Source organism: Paramisgurnus dabryanus, chromosome 24, assembly GCF_030506205.2.
Source record: "Paramisgurnus dabryanus chromosome 24, PD_genome_1.1, whole genome shotgun sequence".
Classification (NCBI taxonomy): Eukaryota; Metazoa; Chordata; class Actinopteri; order Cypriniformes; family Cobitidae; genus Paramisgurnus; species Paramisgurnus dabryanus.
In genome coordinates, this window is record NC_133360.1 from 1377566 (window position 1) to 1400944 (window position 23379).

At 35.1% G+C, this 23379-nt stretch overlaps 3 protein-coding genes across 5 annotated transcripts in view; 2 read left to right on the plus strand and 1 right to left on the minus strand.

The window, feature by feature from the left end:
* Positions 1-16289, minus strand: part of LOC135721110 (uncharacterized) — a 57217-nt gene extending 40928 nt beyond the window's left edge. For both annotated transcript variants that reach the window (XM_065243260.2, XM_065243261.2), the window contains exons 1-2: positions 16172-16289; positions 11410-11736 (exon numbers count right to left, since the gene is read on the minus strand). In XM_065243260.2, coding sequence (XP_065099332.1) covers positions 11410-11736; positions 16172-16214 — 370 coding nt within the window. In that variant the 5' untranslated portion in view covers positions 16215-16289. The remainder of the gene's footprint in view (positions 1-11409; positions 11737-16171) is intronic.
* The window catches only part of LOC135721114 (uncharacterized), a 209157-nt gene that overhangs the window by 102194 nt on the left and 83584 nt on the right, over positions 1-23379 (plus strand). The gene's annotated exons all lie outside the window — the stretch shown is intronic.
* On the plus strand, positions 17810-22242 carry LOC135748185 (uncharacterized). Of its 2 annotated transcripts, none has more exons than XM_073813509.1 (4): positions 17810-17933; positions 19741-20070; positions 20774-21115; positions 21238-22242. In XM_073813509.1, the coding sequence occupies exons 1-4, from the start codon at positions 17882-17884 to the stop codon at positions 21384-21386; spliced, it is 873 nt and encodes a 290-aa protein (XP_073669610.1). In that variant the 5' UTR covers positions 17810-17881; the 3' UTR covers positions 21387-22242. The 2 variants fall into 2 exon arrangements, with proteins under 2 accessions (XP_073669610.1, XP_073669611.1); XM_073813510.1 differs by having other exon boundaries at positions 21252-21370.

Below are 23379 nucleotides of genomic sequence, written 5' to 3' on the forward strand. Positions count from 1 at the left end.
CAGATATGCATCACTTTGACATATCTTTTACTGTAAGAAAGTTATTTACAATTAATTTACACCATCACCCCCCCGATATTTTTTTATATCTTTTAATATTCATATATTTCATGTTTTTCAAGTATGACAAACATGGGCAAGTCTTATATCAAATGAAAGCTCTCAGTCTCAGGAATAAGTCTGCAGCGTTATTTTTGTCCTATTATCATCACCTATCTAACAATCATCGAATGAATAATAAGGTAAAAAATTGTCTTTTGTAAACATATGGGAAACTTGAGTGTGGACTGCCTCAGATAGCACAGATAGCCACAAATGATACACCATCTTTTATTTTAGGTCCTACTCTAAACAATGAGTCCATTCACAGCATTTTCTTTGGTTGTGTGCATAATTAATCCCTTGCTATTTATTATATGTGCAAAACAAAAAATTAATATTTTTATGAAAAATGTATTTTCGCACACTTCAGTAAAATGAGAATAACTTTTGAATGCAACATGCTAAAGAGTTCATTCTTTTTTTGGGTGTTTACTGTCTGCTGCTAGTAACAACCAGAACTGTCAGCAGTCTGCTAGAGCACCCAGAACCAGAGTTATACACTATCAAAGACAGTGTTTACAACATAAAAAAAGAAAATTTGGTGTTTTAGCATATGAAAAACCACATAAATAACACTATTTGTCACAAACAACAGCTTTTTATGTAACTTCAAAGGGATTTTTGCAAAATGATATAAAGATATTGCATTTATTCCACTGTATGTGGTTATGGGAGCACTTCAAATGTTTTTAGGCAGAAATTGTATACCAAAAGCGTATTAGTCCTCCCATCAGTTGGAGTAAAATAACTTTTGCATTTATTATGATAGAGAAAAAATTCCTTTTTCCTCTGTAAGCTGGCAATTGCTGGAATCAAACAAAACTGTCTGGAGGTTTCGTTACCACTCAGGGCCAGAGTTATACACTTTTAAATACAGACTTTGGAAAAAAAACATCAAAAAGCGCCTATTTATTTTTGTGCTTATTAGAGAACTGACAACACATACAACCATGTTTAGCACTTTTAACAGTGTTTTATGTAATTTCAAAGGGTTTCCTGTAAAATGATACCAAACTTTTGTATGTGCACCTCTGCATGTGGGTATGGGAAGCTTTTGAAATTGGGTAGGCCAAATCCAGGCAAAAATCCCCAAAATAGCCTCAGAGTGTAAGAAGTTATTTTCTAAGTGACGCTGGAACTAAGATGAGATCTTTGGATCATGGGCGGAGATGGGATGACTGTGTTTTTCAGTATCTTACTATAAATATGTGCTCAACCTTGTAAACGGGGCTCTCATTTTTAACTTCTGACACCAGGGAGTGGGAGCCTTTTCTGCAGAATATATTAAATTCAGACAAAGAAAATTCTGTTTACAGTGTGTCTGTGTGATCCTTGACTTTCACTCTCAGACCTGCCAACCTTGGAAATTGTTTTTGAGTACAGTAGCATCGGCCGAAAGGACAGAACACAGGTTTTAACATATAATTTAACACATGCACGCGCACATGCACGCACACACACCTCTTGGTAACTTTCAAGGTAACATGCTGCACATTGCACTCACTTTTTTCCCCATCCTGCCATAATCTGCTTTAAAAATAATTATAAATGTGAATAAAATCATGTTTAACTAAATTTGCCTTACATGGTGATTAATAACATTATTAATGTTAAATACTGTATTCTCCAAAGTTAAGCATGTCTGCACAAACACTGTTAAAAGTGATATTACTGTTAAATAGTGGGAGATGGTTTACCCACAAATGACAATCTGTTATCATTTACTCAACCTCATATTGTGTCTAATGAATGTACATGATTTCTTTCTTGAGTGAAACACACACAAAAAAAATTGAGGAAAAAAATTGTTGTTTTTCCCTGACTAGCAAAAAATACAATGGAGTCGGGACCAGACACTGAATTTATCAACACTCTTTAAAATAACTTGTGTTCCACACAATAAAGAAACTCATAAATGTTTGGATGGTCTGTTCTGTTATGTAAACTATGACTGAATTACATGTTTTAAGTTAACTATACCTTTAAAACAGTATTTTAGAGTTAACACTGCTTTAAATTCAACCATAACTGTGACAGTAGTGCTGTTATTATTATTATTATTTTTATATTATAGTGCTGTTAACTGTATGTCTGTCTGTAATTTATTGTAGCTTTGTTTACAGTGCAGTACAGTACGGCATAGGCACCTATCACGTGGGCGCTCGAGACACGAGATTTTCTCCATTTATAAAACTTTATTTGATGTGGTTAGTATATGACGTTTTATTTTATTGACAATTATCAAGAGCGCGTTATTTCAGAACGCATTTAATCCGCTTCACTCGGATGTCAGGTGGATTCCCTTCACTGAGAGTGAACTTTCCGTTTTTATTTGACTATAACCAGTGTTGGGGAAGTTACTTTAAAAAAGTAGTGTTTGCTCGTTACTCGTTACTTTTAAAAAAAGTAATCCATTACTTTACTTAGCTACCGCCTTTGGAAAGTAACTTTTTACGTTACTCGTTACTTTTAAGTTACTTTTATGTTGCCTGTATTTTGAAAATATTTTGGAAACACACACAAACACACGAACACATACACACAATACCCTGTTACTCAGGCATTTGATCTTGATATTGTTAAAATCTTGTCTTTTTTACATGTTTTAACACTGTACATTTAACTTAAAATATTTAATTGTGTACAAGAAAACAGCTCTTATTAATGAATTATTAGTAGCATGTTGTAGTGTCTCGGGAGATTGTGCTCATTGTTAAATAGCTTTGTGGCTATACTGCACTAGAGCGGCAGTTTAAAATATAAACCCAGAATTCAGCGAACGTCAAGAACAAGAAAAAAACAATAAGGCCAAGACGCGGGATTTAAATTACGTTACACGGACCATGTATAAATTTCAATGTTTCTGGACAGAAATAACAACTTTGTCTGGTATTAAAAAGCAGCACATTGGAGTGCTGGCTGCTCCCCGCGGTGCTGAAGACGCGTGATGGCACATATACACAGATATCTACGTGCAATCTATTGGAAAGCGGAGGAGTCATTAGCTGGGTTAGTAAAATAACGAAATTACAGCTTTTAAATAGAAGAAAAAAAGTTTTTTTTTGTAAAGAGATATATTTTTTTAAGTTTAAAAGTGCAGAACTCTTCTCAAGGGGAAGAAAGCTATACTTTTCCCTTTACGTGCAACCTATCAGAAAGCCCAGATGAGTTAGTTGGGTTAGTAAAATAATGAAATTATAGATTTAAGTACAAAATAGTATTTATATAAAGAGAAATATTGAAATAAAAAGTGCAGAACTCTTCTTAAGTGGAAGTAATAAAGTAAAATAACGAATAATAATTATATAATAACGAATAATAGTTTCCAATAGGTTGTACGTAAATATCTGTGCTGCCACCAGTACTCCGTCCGAGCGCGTCTTCAGCACCACGGCCAGCACTCCAATGCGCAGCTTATTAATACCAAACAAAGTGAACAAGTTGGTATTTCTGTCCAGAAACATTGAAATTTAAACATGGTCTGTGTAACATTATGTAAATTCCACGTCTCTGTCTGATTGTTGTTTCCGTTTTCTTGTTCTTGACGTTCGCTGAATTCTGGGTTTATATTTTAAACTGCCGCTTCAGTGCAGTATAGCCACAGAGCTATTTAACAAGCACAATCTTCCGAGATACTATGCTAAGATACAATTAATACAAAACGAAATTCACTTCAAACGGAGTGGGTAGACATGATTTTGACCACTTTATTAGGGGTCAAGCACCGAAGGTGCTGAGACACCTATTGTAATTGTTAGTATTATTATTAGGGGCCAAGCACCTATGGTGCTGTGGCACCTATTGCTTCTGTTAGTATTATTCTTCTTCTTAATCTTCTTAATCTTCCCCAATGGGAGTCTATGGCAGCCCTATGAACCGTATATAGGAAAATGATGAAATTTGGCACAGTTGTAGTGGTGGTCATAAATAGTCATTTGGCCAAAAATGGGGTCTCTAGCAGTAACTCTATAGCGCCACCATCATCTCAAAAATTCAATGTTCAAAGGGTTATAACTCATGATCCATTTGCTCTATGAAAATTCTACTTAGTACACGTGATTGCTCTCCTCATGCTTATTGTTTTTAATACCTTACAGTAAGACTCCACCCATTACAGTAGCGGCCATTTTGAAATGTACAGTATTTCGTTTTTTCGCTACTCCTCCTTCAAATTTGGTTCAATTCTTATGAGATTTGGCACATGTGATCTTTGGAGTGAGCCGCATAGAAATGACTGAACAGAATTTTGATATTTTTCTTTATTTAAAAGTAATTAATGCGTGAACTTAACGAGATTGACGCAAAATTGGTTCTGAAGCTGTATCTCGGTCATTCTTTGATCAATCGAGATTAAATTTGGTACGCTTCATGTCGACCATGAACTGGGGGTCCATGCCAAATTTGGTGACAGCGCCACCTATGGGTCATGAGATAGGAAAAAAGGCTTTTTTTGCGCATAACTTCTGAATCGTTTGTCAGAAAATTATGATCTTGGTGTCTACGGATTCCTTGGCTCATGCCGCATCTGTCAATGTGTATTATGCCGGGATTGACCGAATCGTCTGTCGCCATTTTGAAATTTGTGATAATTTGCTATAACTTTTGAAGTATCGGATATATCGGCGCAAACATCGGTAGGGAGCTTCGGCATGATGTCCTGAGGAAATCAGAGTACAGCGCCACCTAGGGGTTATAAACTATAACAGTTCTTATCGAATTGCTTATAACTTCTGAATTCTTTGGCATGTAAGCTCTTTTCTGCTGACCCTTGAGCTGTGTCTACTGAGTGGCGCATCTGTTAAGTCGTATGCATAGAGATCCTGAGTTCATGGGTTCGAATCCAGCCTGAGGCAGGTGTTAATTTCTTCTATTAAAGTTTTGTTCTTTCCCACCTATTCTTCCTGACCTGTCTGTAGTTCACATATGTTCTATTTTTGTCATGTTTTCTGTTGCTGCTCTGCACTGCAGTGGTTCTGATCTGTGATTGCTACGTTTTGGGTACTTGCTGCGCCTTGTGTTTTTGATTGGGTGCTCAATGCGCATTGGGTGATTGATACCTTCTATGTTGTTTGCTGTGCTTTGGGTGCTCATTTCGCTAAATCTGCTTGGCCCCAAATCGCTGCTTGCAGCTATATTTAGGGGCCAAGCACCTATGGTGCTGTGGCACCTATTGTTTCTGTTAGTATTATTATTCTTCTTAATCTTAATCTTAATCTTAATCTTCCCCAATGGGAGTCTATGGCAGCCATATGAACCGTACATAGGAAAATGATGAAATTTGGCACAGTTGTAGTGGTGGTCTTAAAAAGTCATGTGACCAAAAATGGGGTCTCTAGTACTAACTCTATAGCGCCACCAGCAGTGCAAAAATTCAATGTTCAAAGGGTTATAACTTCTGATCCGCTTGATCTATGAAAATTCTACTTAGTACACGTGATTGCTCTCCTCATGCTTGTTGCTTTTAATACCTTACAGTAAAACTCCACCCATTACAGTAGCGGCCATTTTGAAATGTACAGTATTCCATTTTTTCGCTACTCCTCCTTCAAATGTTGTTCAATTCTTATGAGATTTGGCACAGATGATCTTTGGAGTAAGCTGCATAGAAATGACTGAACAGAATTTTGATATTTATCTTTGTTCAAAAGTAATAAATGCGCAAACTTAACGAGGTTGACGCAAAAATGGTTCTGAAGCTGTAGCTCAGTCATTCTTTGATCAATTGAAATGAAATTCGGTACACTTCATGTGGACCATGAACTTGGGGTCCATGCCAAATTTGGTGACAGCGCCACCTATGGGTCATGAGATAATAAAATAGGCTATTTTTGCCCATAACTTCTGAACTGTTTGTCAGAAAATTATGATCTTGATGTCTATGGATTGCTTACCTCATGCCGCATCTGTCGATGTGTATTTTGCCGGGTTTGAACGAACCGCCTGTCCGCCATTTTAAAATTTCACATAATTTGTTATATTTTTTTAACTATTGGACATATCCGCACAAAAATTAGTAAGGAGCTTCGACATGATGTTCTGAAGGTACCTGGGAAGTCAGAGTACAGCGCCACCTAGGGGTTATAAACTATAACAGTTCTTATGGAACTGCTTATAACTTCTGAATACTTTGTCTGATATTAATTTCTTTGTGAAATTGTATTCACTGGTTTATGCCGATTGCAACGATACCTCGTTTGTTATTTTCCAACATTCTGTTCATGTGTTATTGTAAAGCATATGGTAGATGATTTTTTCGCTACTCCTTTTACAAATTTTGTTTATTTTATGCCAGGTACTGCTCGTATAATGTTTGGAGCAATCCGCACAGAAATGACCAAACAGATTTTTGATATTCTGTTCTCTTTCTTAGAAATACCACTTCAAAGTTGACCGTGCCTGTGACGTTGTCTATTTGTCATAGTAAATTAATGTGACTGTATATTACATTGTATAGCATTACTATACAGAATGATCTTCTTGTCTTCAATCTCACTTGAGCTTTTTGATTCTCTTATACATTGTATTTCTGTTCTGTTCTGTTCTGCTCTGCACTGTCAGTTCTGCATCTGTGATGATTGGCATATGTCAATCCTTGCAGCACCTAATCTGTTTTTATGCTGCCCTTTGAGCTGTGTTAACTGAGTTGCGCATCTAGTTAACCACAGGCCATGAGATTCTGAGGACATGGGTTCGAATCCCATGTGCAGTGATATTTTGTACTATACATTGTATTTCAGTCATTTGTGCTCTCTGTTGTCATTTCTGCACTTTTGGTAATTGCTGGATATCAATGTTTACAGCTCTAAATCTCTATTCTATAGCTTGGACACACCAACTCAGTGGTTAAATCGTTTACTCAGTGGCGCATGCGGTAAGTTCCGGGCTTTGGGAACCTGAGTTCATGGGTCCAAATCCCATGTGCAGTGGTTTTTTGTCTTAACTTTTTTTCTCACTTAAGTTTTGTGATTTTCATACTATACATTGTATTTCAGTTATTTGTGCTCTCTGTTGTCATTTCTGCACTTTTGGTAATTGCTGGATATCAATGTTTACAGCTCTAAATCTCTATTCTATAGCTTGGACACCAACTCAGTGGTTAAATCGTTTACTCAGTGGCGCATGCGGTAAGTTCCGGGCTTTGGGAACCTGAGGTCATGGGTTCGAATCCCAGCTCTTACTTTCACTTATTGAGATTTCCTTTTGTGTTCACTTTAACACGGTCTTCTCGACCTGTCTGGTTTTCCACACGTGTTATATTTTTGCCATCTTTACCTTTGTCGCTCCGCACTGCAGTGGTTCTGCTCTGCATTTGCTTTGCTATGGGTTCGGGCTCTGTATTGCGCGCTTTCTGCGCTTTGCGCATTTGCTGCGTCATGTGGTTTTTGCTGTGCTTTGGGTGCTATTTGCGCTGAAGGTGCTTGACCCCGCAATTGCTGCTTGCAGCTATATTTAAGTATGTTTTCGTAGAAACCTTTCTCTTAGGTGAATTTCTTTTGCATTAATTGTATCTTAATTTCAATCAATGTTTGAATTTAATAAATATGAAATAAATAAAAGAAAACGATTTAGTTTTATATTTATGTTTAAAAAAAATTATTTCATTTAAACATAAATATGAAGCTGAATCGTTTTCTTTAATTTATTTCTTATTTATTAAAATCAGGCAATTGGTTGATAAAACATTGATTAAAATTAAAGGCAGGATAGGCAGGAATTATCTAAAAAAACATTTTTACAAATTTGTTTAAACTGTCTTTATATATCAATACATAAGTAAAATGTAAGTACTCTGAAAAAGAGAGTATAAAAATCGAGTGTCTGTAGACCTCTCACCACTGTTTTAAACACAGCTCATTTTTCCATTCACTCCACCCCCTCCTTTCTGGGTTTCTTCTAAAGCCACGCCCCCAAAACACATGAACGCGCGACACCGACAGCTTTGCTGGGAGAAGGATTTACCTCAGACAAGCGGAGAGGAAGGAGCGCGGTGCATGTAATAACATCATGTCACAATCACATGTATTAATACACCTAACTTTATCAGTAGGAAATATAAACAGATAGGATGCCTTCTAGTACTCACTATTAAGCCAGTGTTTTGCATGGAAGAGTTTCTGTGATGAAAGCATTGTTGACATCGTAGACTCGAGGAAAAGCCACGTGATATTTACTCTCGTTTGATTGCTTCGTTTATTCCCTTTTTGCCTTGTTTGCCTTCGCTGACTGGATATGCAGGTACTGTGACTTCTGAATTCACTTTCTGGGAGTTCTGAATGCAATTTCTCTGCCATGCTTGTGCTCTTTCTAGAGTGCCTCGTGCACGTTCAAATCAATCGGGTGTGCGCATGTCTGGGCAGATCCCATAGCAACGGGTGGTGCCATGGTAGCGAGAGAGAGTGATATTCGCGCAAGCTAATCATTTGTTTCGTCCCGAATGGAAATAATTAGCTGTGTTTAAAACAGTCGTGAGAGGTCTACAGACACTTGAGTTTTATACTCTCTTTTTCAGAGTACTTACATTTTAATTATGTATTTGTATATAAAGACAGTTTAAACAAATTTGTAAAAAAGTTTTTTAGATAATTCCTGCCTACCCTGCCTTTAAGATGCCTCCATCCCTCAAAAGTTAGCGTCAGCTGCTTCTTGCTTGCCATGATTTCTTTGCAGACTGATACGAGCCTCTGTCATGTCTTGTAACTATTGCGCAAGCGCGCAGATGGCAGTGTCGCTGTCAAATCTAACCAAAAGTAACGTTGCGCTGAATTGGAAAATGAACTACGTTACGTTACCAAATTTTCAGTAACGTGTTACACACAACACTGCTAATTTATAGTTAGTTTCATTATTACAAATGGTGCAAACTCTGCTAGATTATAGATAAAATATTCCCATTCCACTGCCATTCTGTGATCGGCACTAATCGGCGATCGGCAGATCATGATCTTGGTGATCGGCCCCAAAAATGCTGATCGGAGCATCTCTAATAAAAACAATTAATGTGCGTATGCATGTTTTGTGAATTACACTGAAAGATTCATGAGAACTTAAAATGTGCATATATAAATATGAAAAACGTATAATTGCATTTATAAAAAGTTATAAACGCAATTATAACCTAATGAGACCAGTAATTTACTGGTAAGCGCTGTGTGGGAGCAAAATATAGATTACCGGCATTTAGAACGGATGACGTCAAAGCGTGTTGACAGCTTCGGGCCAATCCTAAAGTTTTGATACAGATGACGCGTTTACCCCCACACTGTTTACAGACATTTCCACAAACACGCTGCTTAAAAGTCAAGCACATTTCTTCACCAAAGTTGTTTAAAACAGCTTACCATCTATTTTCTCGAATTGCCAACATTCTTGGCACACCCTCTGTGAAGCCTAATGTGCAAACAGTACTGTTGTTTAAGACGCAGGTTCCGTTCATAACCCACCATTGTTTACAAATACAAGACTGAGCTTGCCACGCAACACAGGTGACTTCTGCTTTCTCACAGAGTTTAGCAGTATTTTGGTACTCACGTGTACATTCCCAGCTAACAGAAAAAAGTTCTAAGAACGTTCCCTGAAAGTTTTTAACGTTCCCAAAAACGTTCTGCCAACGTTAAAAGTGTCCAGTTTTCTTGACGTTTTAAGAACGTTTTTGTGTTGTCTCAACGTTAGATGAATGTTACATTTTACCATTTTTAAATGTTATGACAATGTCATGTTTTAATGTTCACAGTCACACAATGTTTAAAACAACAACTGTTTATTATATTGACTTCTTTGATTGTTATGTAAATGGTAGAGAAACATTGCATTTTATTATATTTATTTTTTATATTTATATTATTTTATTATATTTATTATATATTATATATTTATTATATATTATATATCTATTATATGTAAGTTTAGATGTTGATGTTTTGTTTCATTTTAAGTCACCATTATTGTGATTAGTGTTCGTTTTAGTTGGGCTCTTGAGCCTTGTCTTTTGCTTGCTAGTTTTTTCCCTGGTTGTGTTAACTTTTTGTTAATACACCACATTTGTTATGAACATGTTAAGTTAGTAGTGTAATTCTGTGGTGTGGTGGTTGGTACATAATGGTAAAAAATCATTCCTAATTAATTTACTAATCAAAAGTTTATTTTCTGTCAATAATGTAAATGAGATCCAGCACTTTCACAGCAGTTTGTCATTAAGGAGTTTAAGAAACTTTGGACAAAAAAATCTGCTGTATAATTGGGACGCACAAACATCAAGAATCAGACTATGAATCTCAACCATGGTGACAAATAAAATTGGAAAAAATCCTTATTTATCCATGCTGCAGTGCATGCTGGGAGTCCTGAATGAGATTTGTAATTTGTTAATACCCAGCATGCATTGCAGCATGAAGTTTTTCATTTAATTGTCACCATGGTTGAGATTCATAGTCTGATTCTTGATGTTTGTAAGTCCCAATTAAATAGCGGATATTTTTTGTCCGAAGTTGCTAAAACTCTTTAATGACATACTGCTGTGAAAGTGCTGGATCTCATTTGCATTATTGACAGAAAATACACTTTTGATTAGTAAATTAATTAGGAATGATTTTTTTACCATTATGTACCAACCACCACACCACAGAATTACACTACTAACTTAACATGTTCATAACAAATGTGGTGTATTAACAAAAAGTTAACACAACCAGGGAAAAAACTAGCAAGCAAAAGACAAGGCTCAAGTGCCCAACTAAAACGAACACTAATCACAATAATGGTGACTTAAAATTAAACAAAACATCAACATCTAAACTTACATATAATAGATATATAATATATAATAAATATAATAAAATAATATAAATATAAAAAATAAATATAATAAAATGCAATGTTTCTCTATCATTTACATAACAATCAAAGAAGTCAATATAATAAACAGTTGTTGTTTTAAACATTGTGTGACTGTGAACATTAAAACATGACATTGTCATAACGTTTAAAAATGGTAAAATGTAACATTCCTCTAACGTTGAGACAACACAAAAACGTTCTTAGAACGTCAAGAAAACTGGACACTTTTAACGTTGGCAGAACGTTTTTGGGAACGTTAAAAACTTCCAGGGAACGTTCTTAGAACTTTTTTCTGTTAGCTGGGTTATGTCTTACTGGTAAAAAGACGGATCCTTACTGCGTGTGTGAACAGCACATTTTTGTATTTACTGGTAAAGTCATTCTGGTAAATTCATGGTAATTTACTGAAATTACTGTGTGAAAGAGGCTTATGCATACAGATATTAATGACATTAAAATACTTGAAATACTTACCAGTGACAGTAACACTGAATGTCTTTAATGTCTTGAAGTCTTTATCTCTGATGCCCCTGATCTTCAGCTGATATTCTCCACTGTCTTCAGTTCTGATGTTGTTGATGGTGAGAGATCCAGTCTGAGGGTCCAGATTTAGTCTGTCTGTGAATCTCTTATCAGGGTACTCCGGTGGATCAGTTTTCACTTCTAAATCAAAGAGTGCTATATCCTTGTTTTCAAACTTCCACTGTAGCATTTCATTTCCCTCTATTTCACCAGCATTAATGGACAGAGTGACATCATCTCCCTTCATCACTGACACTGTAAAATTAGCACCAAACACACCTGCAGACACAAACACAAATACTTTATTTAATTAAAGATCAACTTAAATATAAAAACTGTTAAATGTAGTGATGGACGATTTTAAAATAGTGCTTCATGAAGCCCTGAAACATTTACAAATCTTTTGTTTCGAATCATTGGTTCGGAGCGTGCTTCAAACTGGCCATTTCACGTGATTTTTGCAAACGTGGCTTCATTACGTCATAACTGTTTCAAAACGTTTCATATAATCGATGGTTCATCACTAGGGGGAGTTGATCACAAATGACCAGTGTCCAATATGGTTAGGTGAACTCGGGTCAGTTTTTTATGCAAGTTCATATCATAAAACATTCATCCTTTAGACTAATAATACCATTATGCCAACTTTTGTTTATAGACAGATTTAATGACAAACGTGCATAATTAACTCTTTGTTTTAATCATTGTTCTGAATCTGATCTCTATCAAATGTCCTTCACAAAAATCTTAGCTTTTTTTTTAAACCTACCCATATTTGAGAGATGATAAAAAGAGAACAAATGAAGGTAGGATAAAACTTTTGTATGTTTATATATTGAAAAAAGAAGATTTTCTGGAAGGCATTAAACTTTTGTGAAAATCATAAAAAATGCTGGTGCTGGCTGACAACTTAAAAAATAAAAAAATGGTCGGGGAAAGAGTTAAAAGAGGAGTTAGAGTGTTAATGATCTGTTTGCCCTAAATAAAAACACATACACTAATTTATTTTTCATAAAAGAATATTTAAAAAAACCTTTGCAATTATTGTGTTTAAAGTGTAAAATTTTTGGACTCAGATCTTGTTGCTTTTATAATGTTAAACAATTCTCAACTTTTCAAGCGGCAACGTGTGTGTCAGCCAATCAGATCGCCTTATGCAAATGACCTAGGCAGAGCCAGCCAATTACGTTTATGGAAGACCGAAGCATGTGTATTGGCCACTGTGATTGGCAGTTGGCCACGCTTCAGACAAGACTTCCGTTAAGCGTTAATGCACCATTATGGCCATGTTTTATAGATCTTATATTGAACCTGTACTTTGTTTCTCTATATGATGTTGGTATGTCTTGGAAATCTTAAAAACGCTCTACTGTCGTGTTCCCGTCTAAAGGGTAAAAACGCAAAAGTCTGCCCACTGTGCCATAGCAGCTCTGATAAATATACAAGAGTCTTTCCAGCAGTTGTACGAAATATTCACAGCTAGAACAGGGCTCAAAATTAACTTTTTTATTTGGTAGCACTGGTGCTCCCAACTTTAAAGAGTTAGGAGCACCAGCAAAAATTTAGGCGCATCCATCCAAAAATTAAAAGGCACCAAAACTACAATGTATATGTTAATAGATTTATTTTATTAAAAATAAAACGCCACCATGGCCAGCATTTAAAATTTGGTCTCCTATTTATTTTATTTTATTTTTTGCTGCATAGATTCCAAAATTAATACCCAAATGCTGTTGAAATAGTATAGCAATAATAATTTAACAATTACAGGTAAAATGATTAAGATTACAATAGAAAATCTAGCAAACACGTAAAACACTGATTAACTGGGACATTACAAAAGTGACCTTAATATAGAAGACTAATATATATATATATATTGGTATTGATAACTGCATTAACCAGGATGCTATTACTACTAAATAGGCAATGTTTTAAAAAATACTATAAAAACATACCATCATTGTCGTGTTCCACATCAACGTGGACCACAAGGATGTTTGTCAGATGTCCATTCACCAGCGCATGCGCACATACACTATTAAACACTCTTTGACAGACAGGTCGGTGTCTCCATCAATAATGAACACATTTATCATGACACTACTTGTGTTTTTGGCACTTTCGCCATGTTTAAGCAAGGTCTGGCACTTAAAATGTTTTGATTCCGCCACAACGCCATTTTACAGGATTTACAGTAAACACAGTGAGTTACATTGAGCCATTTTCATAGCGGAGACACTCGTAATCTTTAAGCCACTCTCTCTGAAAGGTTTAACGTCAAGTCTTACTTTCCGGTGGTGGAGTCGCATTTGAATCCGGATCGTCGTCATTAATTACAGTAGTAACATTGGCTGTAATCGGCTCAATTCTCGTCATGCTCGCGGTTCGTCTTTCACATTTTCGCGCTTCACGTACCAACGTAGCACGGTAACAAGGAATGACTGACGCTCATATTAGCCAATCTGCGGTCTTCATTAAACGTAAGAACTTAATGGTGAAATTTGATTGGTTATGTAACGTTGGAGAGAACACTGAACCTGGGACAGCAGCACGCAGCATCACAATCTAAATCAAGTCACACCACACAACAAAATGGGCAGTCGCACAAATGCTCCCAAATATATTTTAAGGTCGCACAGATTAAATTTCGTTCGCATATGTGACCAAAATAGTCGCAATTTCGAGCCCTGTAGAATTACTGATCAGAGAAGGCGCATTAATTACCTCAGTCAAATTGTTTGGTAACAATTTTTGTTTGGCAAACCAGACTGCTTTGGGCGAGACCTGGGAGAACAAGAAAGAAGGTTGTACGCAGGCGCGCGGACTTGGTGTTGTTGTGTGTCAGTGCTTCACATTGCCCCTAGCTGCCTGGAGTGCACACTACATCGAATATCACACAACGCGGAATAAAAAGTGATAATGCAACGCAACTTTTGGGTATTCTCTTCAGGTAATTTCTGTGTAAACTGAGCTTTACAGAAATCTTTGTAGATCATACTCATCTGCTGTTTCATGAGTTTTAAATGCTTCCTTCAGGTTTAGGTTATAGTATGCCTAAACCTTAAAATAACCAGATTTTCTTTTCTTCCTACTGTACAAAAAGCCTCACTTGTCTTTGAGTTGTGAATGATTCTATAGCACTGTTTTTTCTCTCTTTTATTATTCTTTAAGCCATTCCAGCACCTATGGCTATATTCATGATGAAAACCGGTTAATCCACAAATGTTTATCTAGACACAGGCTGGGGGAGGGACAATGTTTTTGGCCTGTTGGAGGAAACCCAGAGTAAACCCACGCTGACACAAAGAGAACACTCGGTGTCATGTCTGGACATATACTATTCAGTGTATTCACGGATATTGAATATTTTTGTTGTTTGATATTCAGAAATATATATTGTACATTTATGTAAGAACAAATCGCAAATTCTACGGAGTAAGACCACCTGACCCAGCCAGGACTCGAACCTGCAACCTTCTTGCTGTGAGGCAACAATGCTACCCACTGAGCCACTGTGTCATCCCACTTTATATTCTACTTACATGATTCAGTGTATTTCCGGATATTGATTTTTTTTGTTGTAAGATATTTTGAAATATATATTGTACATTATGTTATTATTGCAATTTAGTATTTATTATGATGGGTGCACGTTATACGATGATTCTCATTTGCACGTTGCATTCATATCTTTAGTATATGTCCAGACATGTTAGCTGACTTTATGGATTAATGTTGCCCTCTTGTGGGCATTCGAGCATAAGCACTCGTGCTTTAGTAATATATGTTTTTGTTACGTTTATATTGTGTGTTGATTAGTTTTAATGTTTATTATAAAACATTTGTATATTTATCTCACTAAGTTTATTACTTAATTCATTTAAAAAACCACACACATATGCATATCCAAACAGTCTTCAGTGAATCAGACATCAACCAAACCCATTAAGTGCTTTTCTTTAATAAAGACATCATCTCAGACTGCCTACTGTGGTTTACACCAGTCAAATTTAACAATATCCAACTTTAACTTTATCCAACATAACAACTATCCATTTTACCTACTGCTGTAAGACTTTTAAACATGTGAAAGTGTTGTGTGTATTGTTTATGGTCTGGTGTTAGTGTGATGTTTGTGTCATGATTACAGAATTTATGCTGCATCAAAAAATACATTAAATTTAAAACTTTGAACCTTACACCACCGTTGCAAACAATTATCGGTGTTCCCGCTTTGTGTGCAGTAAGAAACCGAAAGTAATGAATTAATAACCCGGAACATATGACTCATTATGTACAGTTATAAACAACAAGTTATTGATATATGATATATGTGTTTATAGCCTGCATATATTGATGTTGAGTTTATTATCTGACTGAAAAACAAAGATATGCAAATAATTCAAACTTGAGAACAAAACTGAACCGCCGCCCACGAACACACAGACTGCGTAAGTTAAACACATACAAAATAACTAACCATAATGTTGAAACGCATTTTTTTTTACTTCTACACGGAACTTAATGTAATATCCTACAAGAAGAGCGCCTTATAAGTTTGTGTTGCTAATTTTGTACAATAGACATAAAGAGCTGCACTTTTGCGCGCCTATTTATCAGGCTCTGAGTAGAGTACAACAAAAACACGTTTGTAATTGTAACACATTCAAACATCATTAAATTCTTATCTCCTAACTCATATCTTACTCACCGTCCATGATCAGTACAAAGCAGAAGACGATTAAACGATCCATTGGGTTAATACGGAAAAACAGCACGATATATTGATGTGTGTGTGCATAAACTACACATTACGGTAATATGTTTTTTCAAAATAAAAGCCATTCCATCGAATTCAGTGTCAACAATGAACTAATAAATTATTAAATAATTATTGCATATATAAAAACAAAACGAGATCAGACAACAAATATAGACAAAAATCTCTCTATATTTGTACTATATGCTTAGTACAAACAAAGTCTGTCTTCAGGAACTATGCTAAGTACAAACAAAGTCTGATTTTCAACAGGTATTCTATCAAGTATTCTGGTAAGCATCTAGTTTGCAACACGTTAGCTTTGCATAACCGTTTACAAAGTATTTTCTCTGGCTCAATAATGTAACTTAAAATTAGTTCCTTGATTTGTGGGTCATTCCACCGAATCAGTGCCATTTCTGTTCCCAGGTCATTATAAAATATAAAAATGCAAGGAAACTAACTCTAAAATACACTTTATTATTAAGCAAAGTGTCCTGCATGTTAATCTAACACCAAATTTAAACGAAATATTTTAAAACATTAATTAAAACTACACAGAACAATAAAACACAGCATTTTTTATCTGTCCCAACTCTCTATCTCTATACTTTAACTTTAATTATAAGGCAAACATTTCTGTGTGGGTCCATATCCCATGTTTGCTTTAAATATTTTTTTACCATTGAAAAGTCATAATATTTTAAATAAAATCACATTTTAGTTATGTCCCCAGGATTTCACATGGTCCTGTTACCCATCAGGTACCCCCTCTGAAAATGTAGGAATATCCAGCAAGTCACATTTTGTGACATCATCTGGATCTTCTGAAGGCCATATTGAGATCAAAAATTACTTTTCTGATTTTCTTTTCTGTATATTTTATGATATTGATGCCACTGTGGATATTAAAGTTCAATCCTGTTACCTATATTATTTTTTTGATGTTATCATATTATTTTAAAATAAAACATTTTGGTAAATCACTAGAATTTGCTACTGCAGCTATAGGCCATTTCATGTGTTTGCTAAATCTATGCTAAAAACTCAGTCCTGTTACTTTCAGTCTTTTTATCAGATGCCTCCATCCTCCATTAAGAAACCATGTTAAAAATCAACTAGTTACCTGAGATTGACCAATATTAATTTTGAAAAGTAAAACATGTGTTATTAGATCAGTCAGCAGTAAAAAATGTGACATCCTAATGCTGAATGTCAAATAGAAATTAAGCGTGAATTTATATTCTGAACAAACTAAACTACATTAAAAACAGAGATAAATTTCGATCTCTTTGTATACATTCAACACACAACCGGTCTGTATCCAGTCTTTAGATTAAACAAAGCAGCAGAAAGAAGAACTTTTGTTAATTTGTGTCTAATGTTTTTTAACGTCTGTAAATAAACACTGAGAATTGAGCTCACGGAGAACTGAGACATATCAATGCGACACAAACTTAAATAGATCATATCTATTGATATAAATGTGTGAATGTGTAGAGAGAAAATGTGTGAAACAACAGTGCATCTGAAAATGAACTTTAAAATGCAGGAAGAGCAATGGTAAGAGAAAATTGGGGGTAGGGGGTGCTTAAATACGCCTTGAGCTGATCAGGCCTCTCACGAATTTAGAAATCATTTATTTTTTACTTGTTCTGCGAGATGTTGAAGAAAATGTCTGATGTGATTTTGATCTGTTTGTGCAGTCTGTTCGGTAAGTTATACTTACAACTGAATTTGATTGTTTCAATCACTATCATATGTAATTATTCATTTCTGGTGGGACTACACAAACAATTTGTAATGCATTTATTGAAACGGCATGCATGGATTTTACTTCAAGCACTGAGTGACTTGCAAAATGCTAAAAATTCTGATAATTAATGGTGTTTAAAATGGCTTTAAAATATAAAAGATTTACCTTGTTAGAAATGTAAGATTTCTCTCTTAATCTAGTATAACAGATAAGAGTGAAGTGATATGAGTTTATCTAACATTAATAATAAGCTCATTGTAGCTTAATGTCTCATCCATATAAATCATTATTATTCATGGTTTCTTTGGCTAGGACTTGCAGTTGCTAAAAGGAATTAAGTTACTATTACACTAAAACAGTTCAAATTAGCAGAAAAAAGTGAAAGGCAATATTTGTACTGTCACACTGATAGTTTCTGAAGTGGATTGCTGAACAATGCGTTCTTTTGTTCCACTTTGACTTCTCTTTTGTCAGCACAAAAGGCTGCAGTTTAAATTCAATTGCTAAAAAAACAAGATTATTTTGTGTATTGCGTGCAATACAATGTGTTTGCGTGGTTTATGGTTAAAAACACAATATTTTCTACAAACCATACATTTCCGTAGCTCCAGATTTCCCTCTCTTCCTGAAACACATTGATTTTGTACAAAACTCATCGATTTGAAAAGCTCTGTGTCCCTGATTGGCCAGCTAATGTTTATGTTGTGATTGGCCTGAATACCTCTGATGTCAGCCGGAAATGTGACGCTACTTACCATGTTTAAAAGATTCGCTCACAATGCAATGCTAACAGGAGTTAACTTGCAGACTGTGAGTCAAAGTGGGAGGAATTATGATAATGTCGCTCTTGTGTAGGAAGTGAACTGTTACCTACAATCCATATATTTGTTGTAATCCAAGAAAAGAGATTTACGTTGGAGACGATAACTCAAGTCATAGTTTACTTTGGGGTTTGTACCTTTTGTATATCTTTAACATGAACTAATACACACTTAACGCACCAAAGGAAATGTAAAAATGTGAATCAGACAATATTTGCTAAAGGACTGCAGTTGTAACACCCTGGTGACATCGCCATCTATTGGATGGGTGAAAAATTGCAACCAATGCAATATTCCCACCAAATACTAACTTACAGTTTTAAATGTTTATTCCAATAGTACATTATGTGCTCCATGTTGAACTATGTATCAACTTTTTAATAATTAGAAATCGATTTCCCCTCATTGCAACATCCATTTCTGTAACACCACAGGGACACAACTTTAACATTCAATGTATTTGTAAAACTGTTTAATTCAGTTGTACATGTTAAATACAATCTCTTTTTACAATAGAACCACGTGTTTTGTGTAAGAAATGCAGACTACAATCACAGAATACAATCATGCAAACAAGTTTATTTCAGCAACATGCAGTTTTCTATGACACAATTGATGATATATAATGCAAAATGTTTCAAAAACATTGTTGTTTCTTGACATACTAATGAGTCCGATAATAAATATCTAATAAATAAGATAATAAATATCTTGTGATGTTTTTCTCATTTGAAAGTTGATTTAAATTAAAAGTGGTTGCTTATTGCTAAATAAATACTTTACATACATGTAGCACGTGACTGTTGGTTCTTTTCTCACATCATAACAGATCAGATCATTTTTATTAGACAAGACTCAATATTCTCAGTTAGATCTGTTTACTAACATTACAAGCAGTCTGATAGATTTAATCTCTGAATTATTGTCTCTGTTTGTGTGTTCAGGTGTGTTTGGTGCTGAAGTGAAGTCAGTGTCAGTGTATGAGGGAGATTCTGTTATTCTACACACTGATACTGAAATACAGAAAGATGACAAGATACTGTGGAGGTTAAGAGACGAAGACAGAGCTATTCTTCTAGTTGAGATGATTGAATATAAGGTCACATATTACGGTTTTAAGTATGAGAGATTTAAAGACAGACTGCAGATATCAGACACTTTAACTGGAGATCTCACCATCAAGAACATCAGAATCAAACACACTGGACTCTATGATGCAGAGATCAACACTGGCACTGGAACATCACACAAGAGATTTAATGTAACTGTCAAATGTAAGATATTTTGAGTAAAATTTGTGATGTTGTGAAGTAAAATGTACTGAATGAAATATTTGTCAGTAAATATTAGTTATGTGTCTGACCAAATTTCCTCCTCGCCGTGCATCAGTGTGTTTTTAAGTGATAAACGTTTTTGAGATAAAAATAGCTCACCAATGAGATTCACATATAGTTTTTGAAGCGAGGGGATCTGTGAGCATAGTGTTAGGACAGGGTCATGATAAATTAAATAATTAGAACCTGACATCATCTGGCATTGTTTTTTACTAATCGCTGTGATTCCAGGGATGGAATTTAGAGAAAAACACACTCTAAATTTTTTTTTTTTAACCAATAATGGGAAAATATTGGACAGAACACATGCTGAGTTAAAATTGACCCAATGTTGGGTTATGTTATGCAACCATGGGGTATAATGGCAGTGGGCGGAGCCAACGATATTTTGCTGTAGGCGGGTCATATGAAATTCAATCTGCATTTGCGATATCACAGCAATTTTCTCTGATCACAATTATATAAATGCCTTTTTAAAGATGAGGTAGATATATTAAGCTTTAAAAGTTGTAGGATATTTTATGATGCAAAAAAATAATGGAAATTTGATTCATGATGTCATCATCCATTTATTTGGATATATATATTTTCCTAGTGGCACTTTATATGTTTACTCTCTGTTTATTTGTTTTATCTTTTGTAGTATGTCCTCGTGTTGATGATGCTGGATCAAGTGGATTATTTTCAGTAACTGAGGGTGAATCTGTTACTCTACTCACTGATGTACAAACACAGAGAGATGATCTGATACTGTGGAGATTTGGAGATAAAAGTGTTCTCATAGCTAAATGTGACATGGAGGACAATACGATCTCATATGATGATGATGGGAGATTCAGTGGCAGACTGAAGCTGAACAATCAGACTGGAGATCTCATCATCACAAACATCAGAACCTCAAACGCTGGGGTTTACAAACTGAAGATCAGTAGCAACAGCAGAGAAACAAAATACAAGACATTCACTGTTTCTGTCAGTGGCAGTGGTGAGTATCTCAAATCTCTTATAAGTAATGATTTTTAATATAAGTGTGTAAATAATTCAGATCACATCATAAAATTCCATTAAACTGTAACTGTCCAAACATAAAACGTTCTCTTGCTAAAGATGTTGTGATACAGCTGTGGCTTCAATTGGCTGTCCTTGCTGCAACGTGCGTGGCTTCTGTGGCTGCTGTGATTGTTCTGGGTTATGACATCAAATCTAGAAGAGATGAACAGAAGAGGAAACAAACAACAACAACATCTGATGGATGAGATTCTTAAATAACAATTAACTGTATTTAAGTTTATTAGTTTCCTTCTGTTTTTAGATGCATACACTATATAGTCCTGGCCTAAAATGTTGCCAAACTTTAGCAATTGATGTCTGTACTATTATTTAATTAAATATATATTTTTAAAAAGATGTATTTTTTTGCATTCATGTTGCATCGTTGGGTTTGCATTGGAAACTAAAGCTCAACATTTGGGAAGAATTTAAAAAGCTTTGGCAAAAAAATTACACATGTGCATAGCTTACTGCAAATACAAAAATGACTACTAAAAGGATTAACAAATAACTAACCAATTTTTTTTTACTAAATTTCCTTTAAGATTTTTGTTTTTGTTTGCATGTTTGTATATTCCAATAAAACCATATTTGCTGTAGTTTGCTTTTTGCCAAATAATTGTTATGTTGTATACTTTTTATGTTCTGTCCATTTTTTACTATACATATATTCATATCCATGTATTTTTTATAATGGGCAGTTAAAGCAAATAAATAAATATGCCCCAGCATCACTTTTAGCACTGTACAGATTTTGTTTTAGCCTCAGTCAAAGCCTACTCGAAGTATGTTTTATACTTTGGTATATAATAATCTGTAGCACATTTTAGTACATTGTAGCAAAGTTTAATATTTTTTCTTACCCAATTTGCTGATTTTTTTGCTTGTTTAATGCACAAATTCACTTGAATTTGAATTATTATTTGCTTATCAAGAAAATGCATTGTGATTTAAGAATTTTAGATATTTTTACTTAAAACAAGACAAAAATACCAAATAAGAAAGTAATTTTTGCAGTGTTAAAGCAGCAGACCTGTTCTTGTCTTTTATAAAAGTATAATTTTTATTAATACAATTTGGTAGTATTACAATTGGATCTCTTCCAAATCAAGTAAAAAAATAAATACCTTTAGTTTGCATAAGGGTGGCCATTCGTGCCAGTTCCGCCGGACACGTCCCGAACATGTTTTCGGGTTCGTTCTCCGGAAGTTGCGTTGGTCGACCGCATACGTCATCAAGGTTTAATATTTCGGTTTTAATTTCAGAAAAGCAACCGTTACATTTCAAGGAAAGAATGAAACTACAATGATTGTATGTCTTAAAAGAAATACATCTTAATTTTCTAATGTATTTTAACTGAAATGTGAGAACCTCGATGACGTATGCAGTCGAGCAACGCAACTTCCGGAGAACGAACCCAAAAACATGTTCAGGATGTGTCCGCCGGAACTGGCACGAATGGACACCCTAGTCTGCATGCCTTCCCTTCTGTCACTGTGTTGCTCCAACCCCTTGTCTGTTGCTATGGACATTATTTCATACTTTACCCACTGTTCCCATAGATTCATTGTTTCTGCATTGTGATTGGTTGTCATCAAGTATAAACACTCTATCTGTTCATTGCCTGTTTGTTGGTTGTTGTTTGTGTTACCCTGTCTATGTTACCCTGTAGTCTTGTTCAACTTCCAAGGATTCCTTGGTTATTTTCTGGTTTTGGATGAATTACCTGTGTTTTGACCTCTGCCTGTTTTTGGATTATGCCCCTGTTAAGGATTACCTTTGAATAAATAACTGCATTTGGATCCGCCACCTTGTCTTGCCCTGACTTGCTTCAACCGTAACAAATGGGAGACACCTGGCGAATCTCCATATCCCATGTAATGCAGTTTTCTCAGAGCCCTCACTACATTTGCATTCTAAGCTATGATAACATCTTTAGCACACAACCCTTGATAGGGCTGCCAAATATTGCAATATTTCATCACCTTCTACTATAACAAGTTGTGTTTCTGGTTTCATGTGTTACAGTAATGATCAATCTACAGCACTATTCTTAACCTTTTTTCTGCCACACAGTTTTGATGGGTAAAAAAACATACGGCACATCACTTTCACAATAAGCATTAACGGAACTGCACAAACCTGTATTGCAATGCCTAAATTAGTTGTTAAACTGGAAAATTATACTGTATTACATGT

Excerpts from the sequence above, each read along its gene's own strand:
- LOC135748185 (XM_073813509.1), top strand. The coding sequence starts at position 17,882 with ATGTTGAAGAAAATGTCTGATGTGATTTTGATCTGTTTGTGCAGTCTG. Across the intron at positions 17,934-19,740 it reads CTGTTTGTGCAGTCTGTTCG|GTGTGTTTGGTGCTGAAGTG; the intron begins GTAAGTTATACT and ends TTGTGTGTTCAG. Across the intron at positions 21,116-21,237 it reads TGTTTCTGTCAGTGGCAGTG|ATGTTGTGATACAGCTGTGG; the intron begins GTGAGTATCTCA and ends CTCTTGCTAAAG.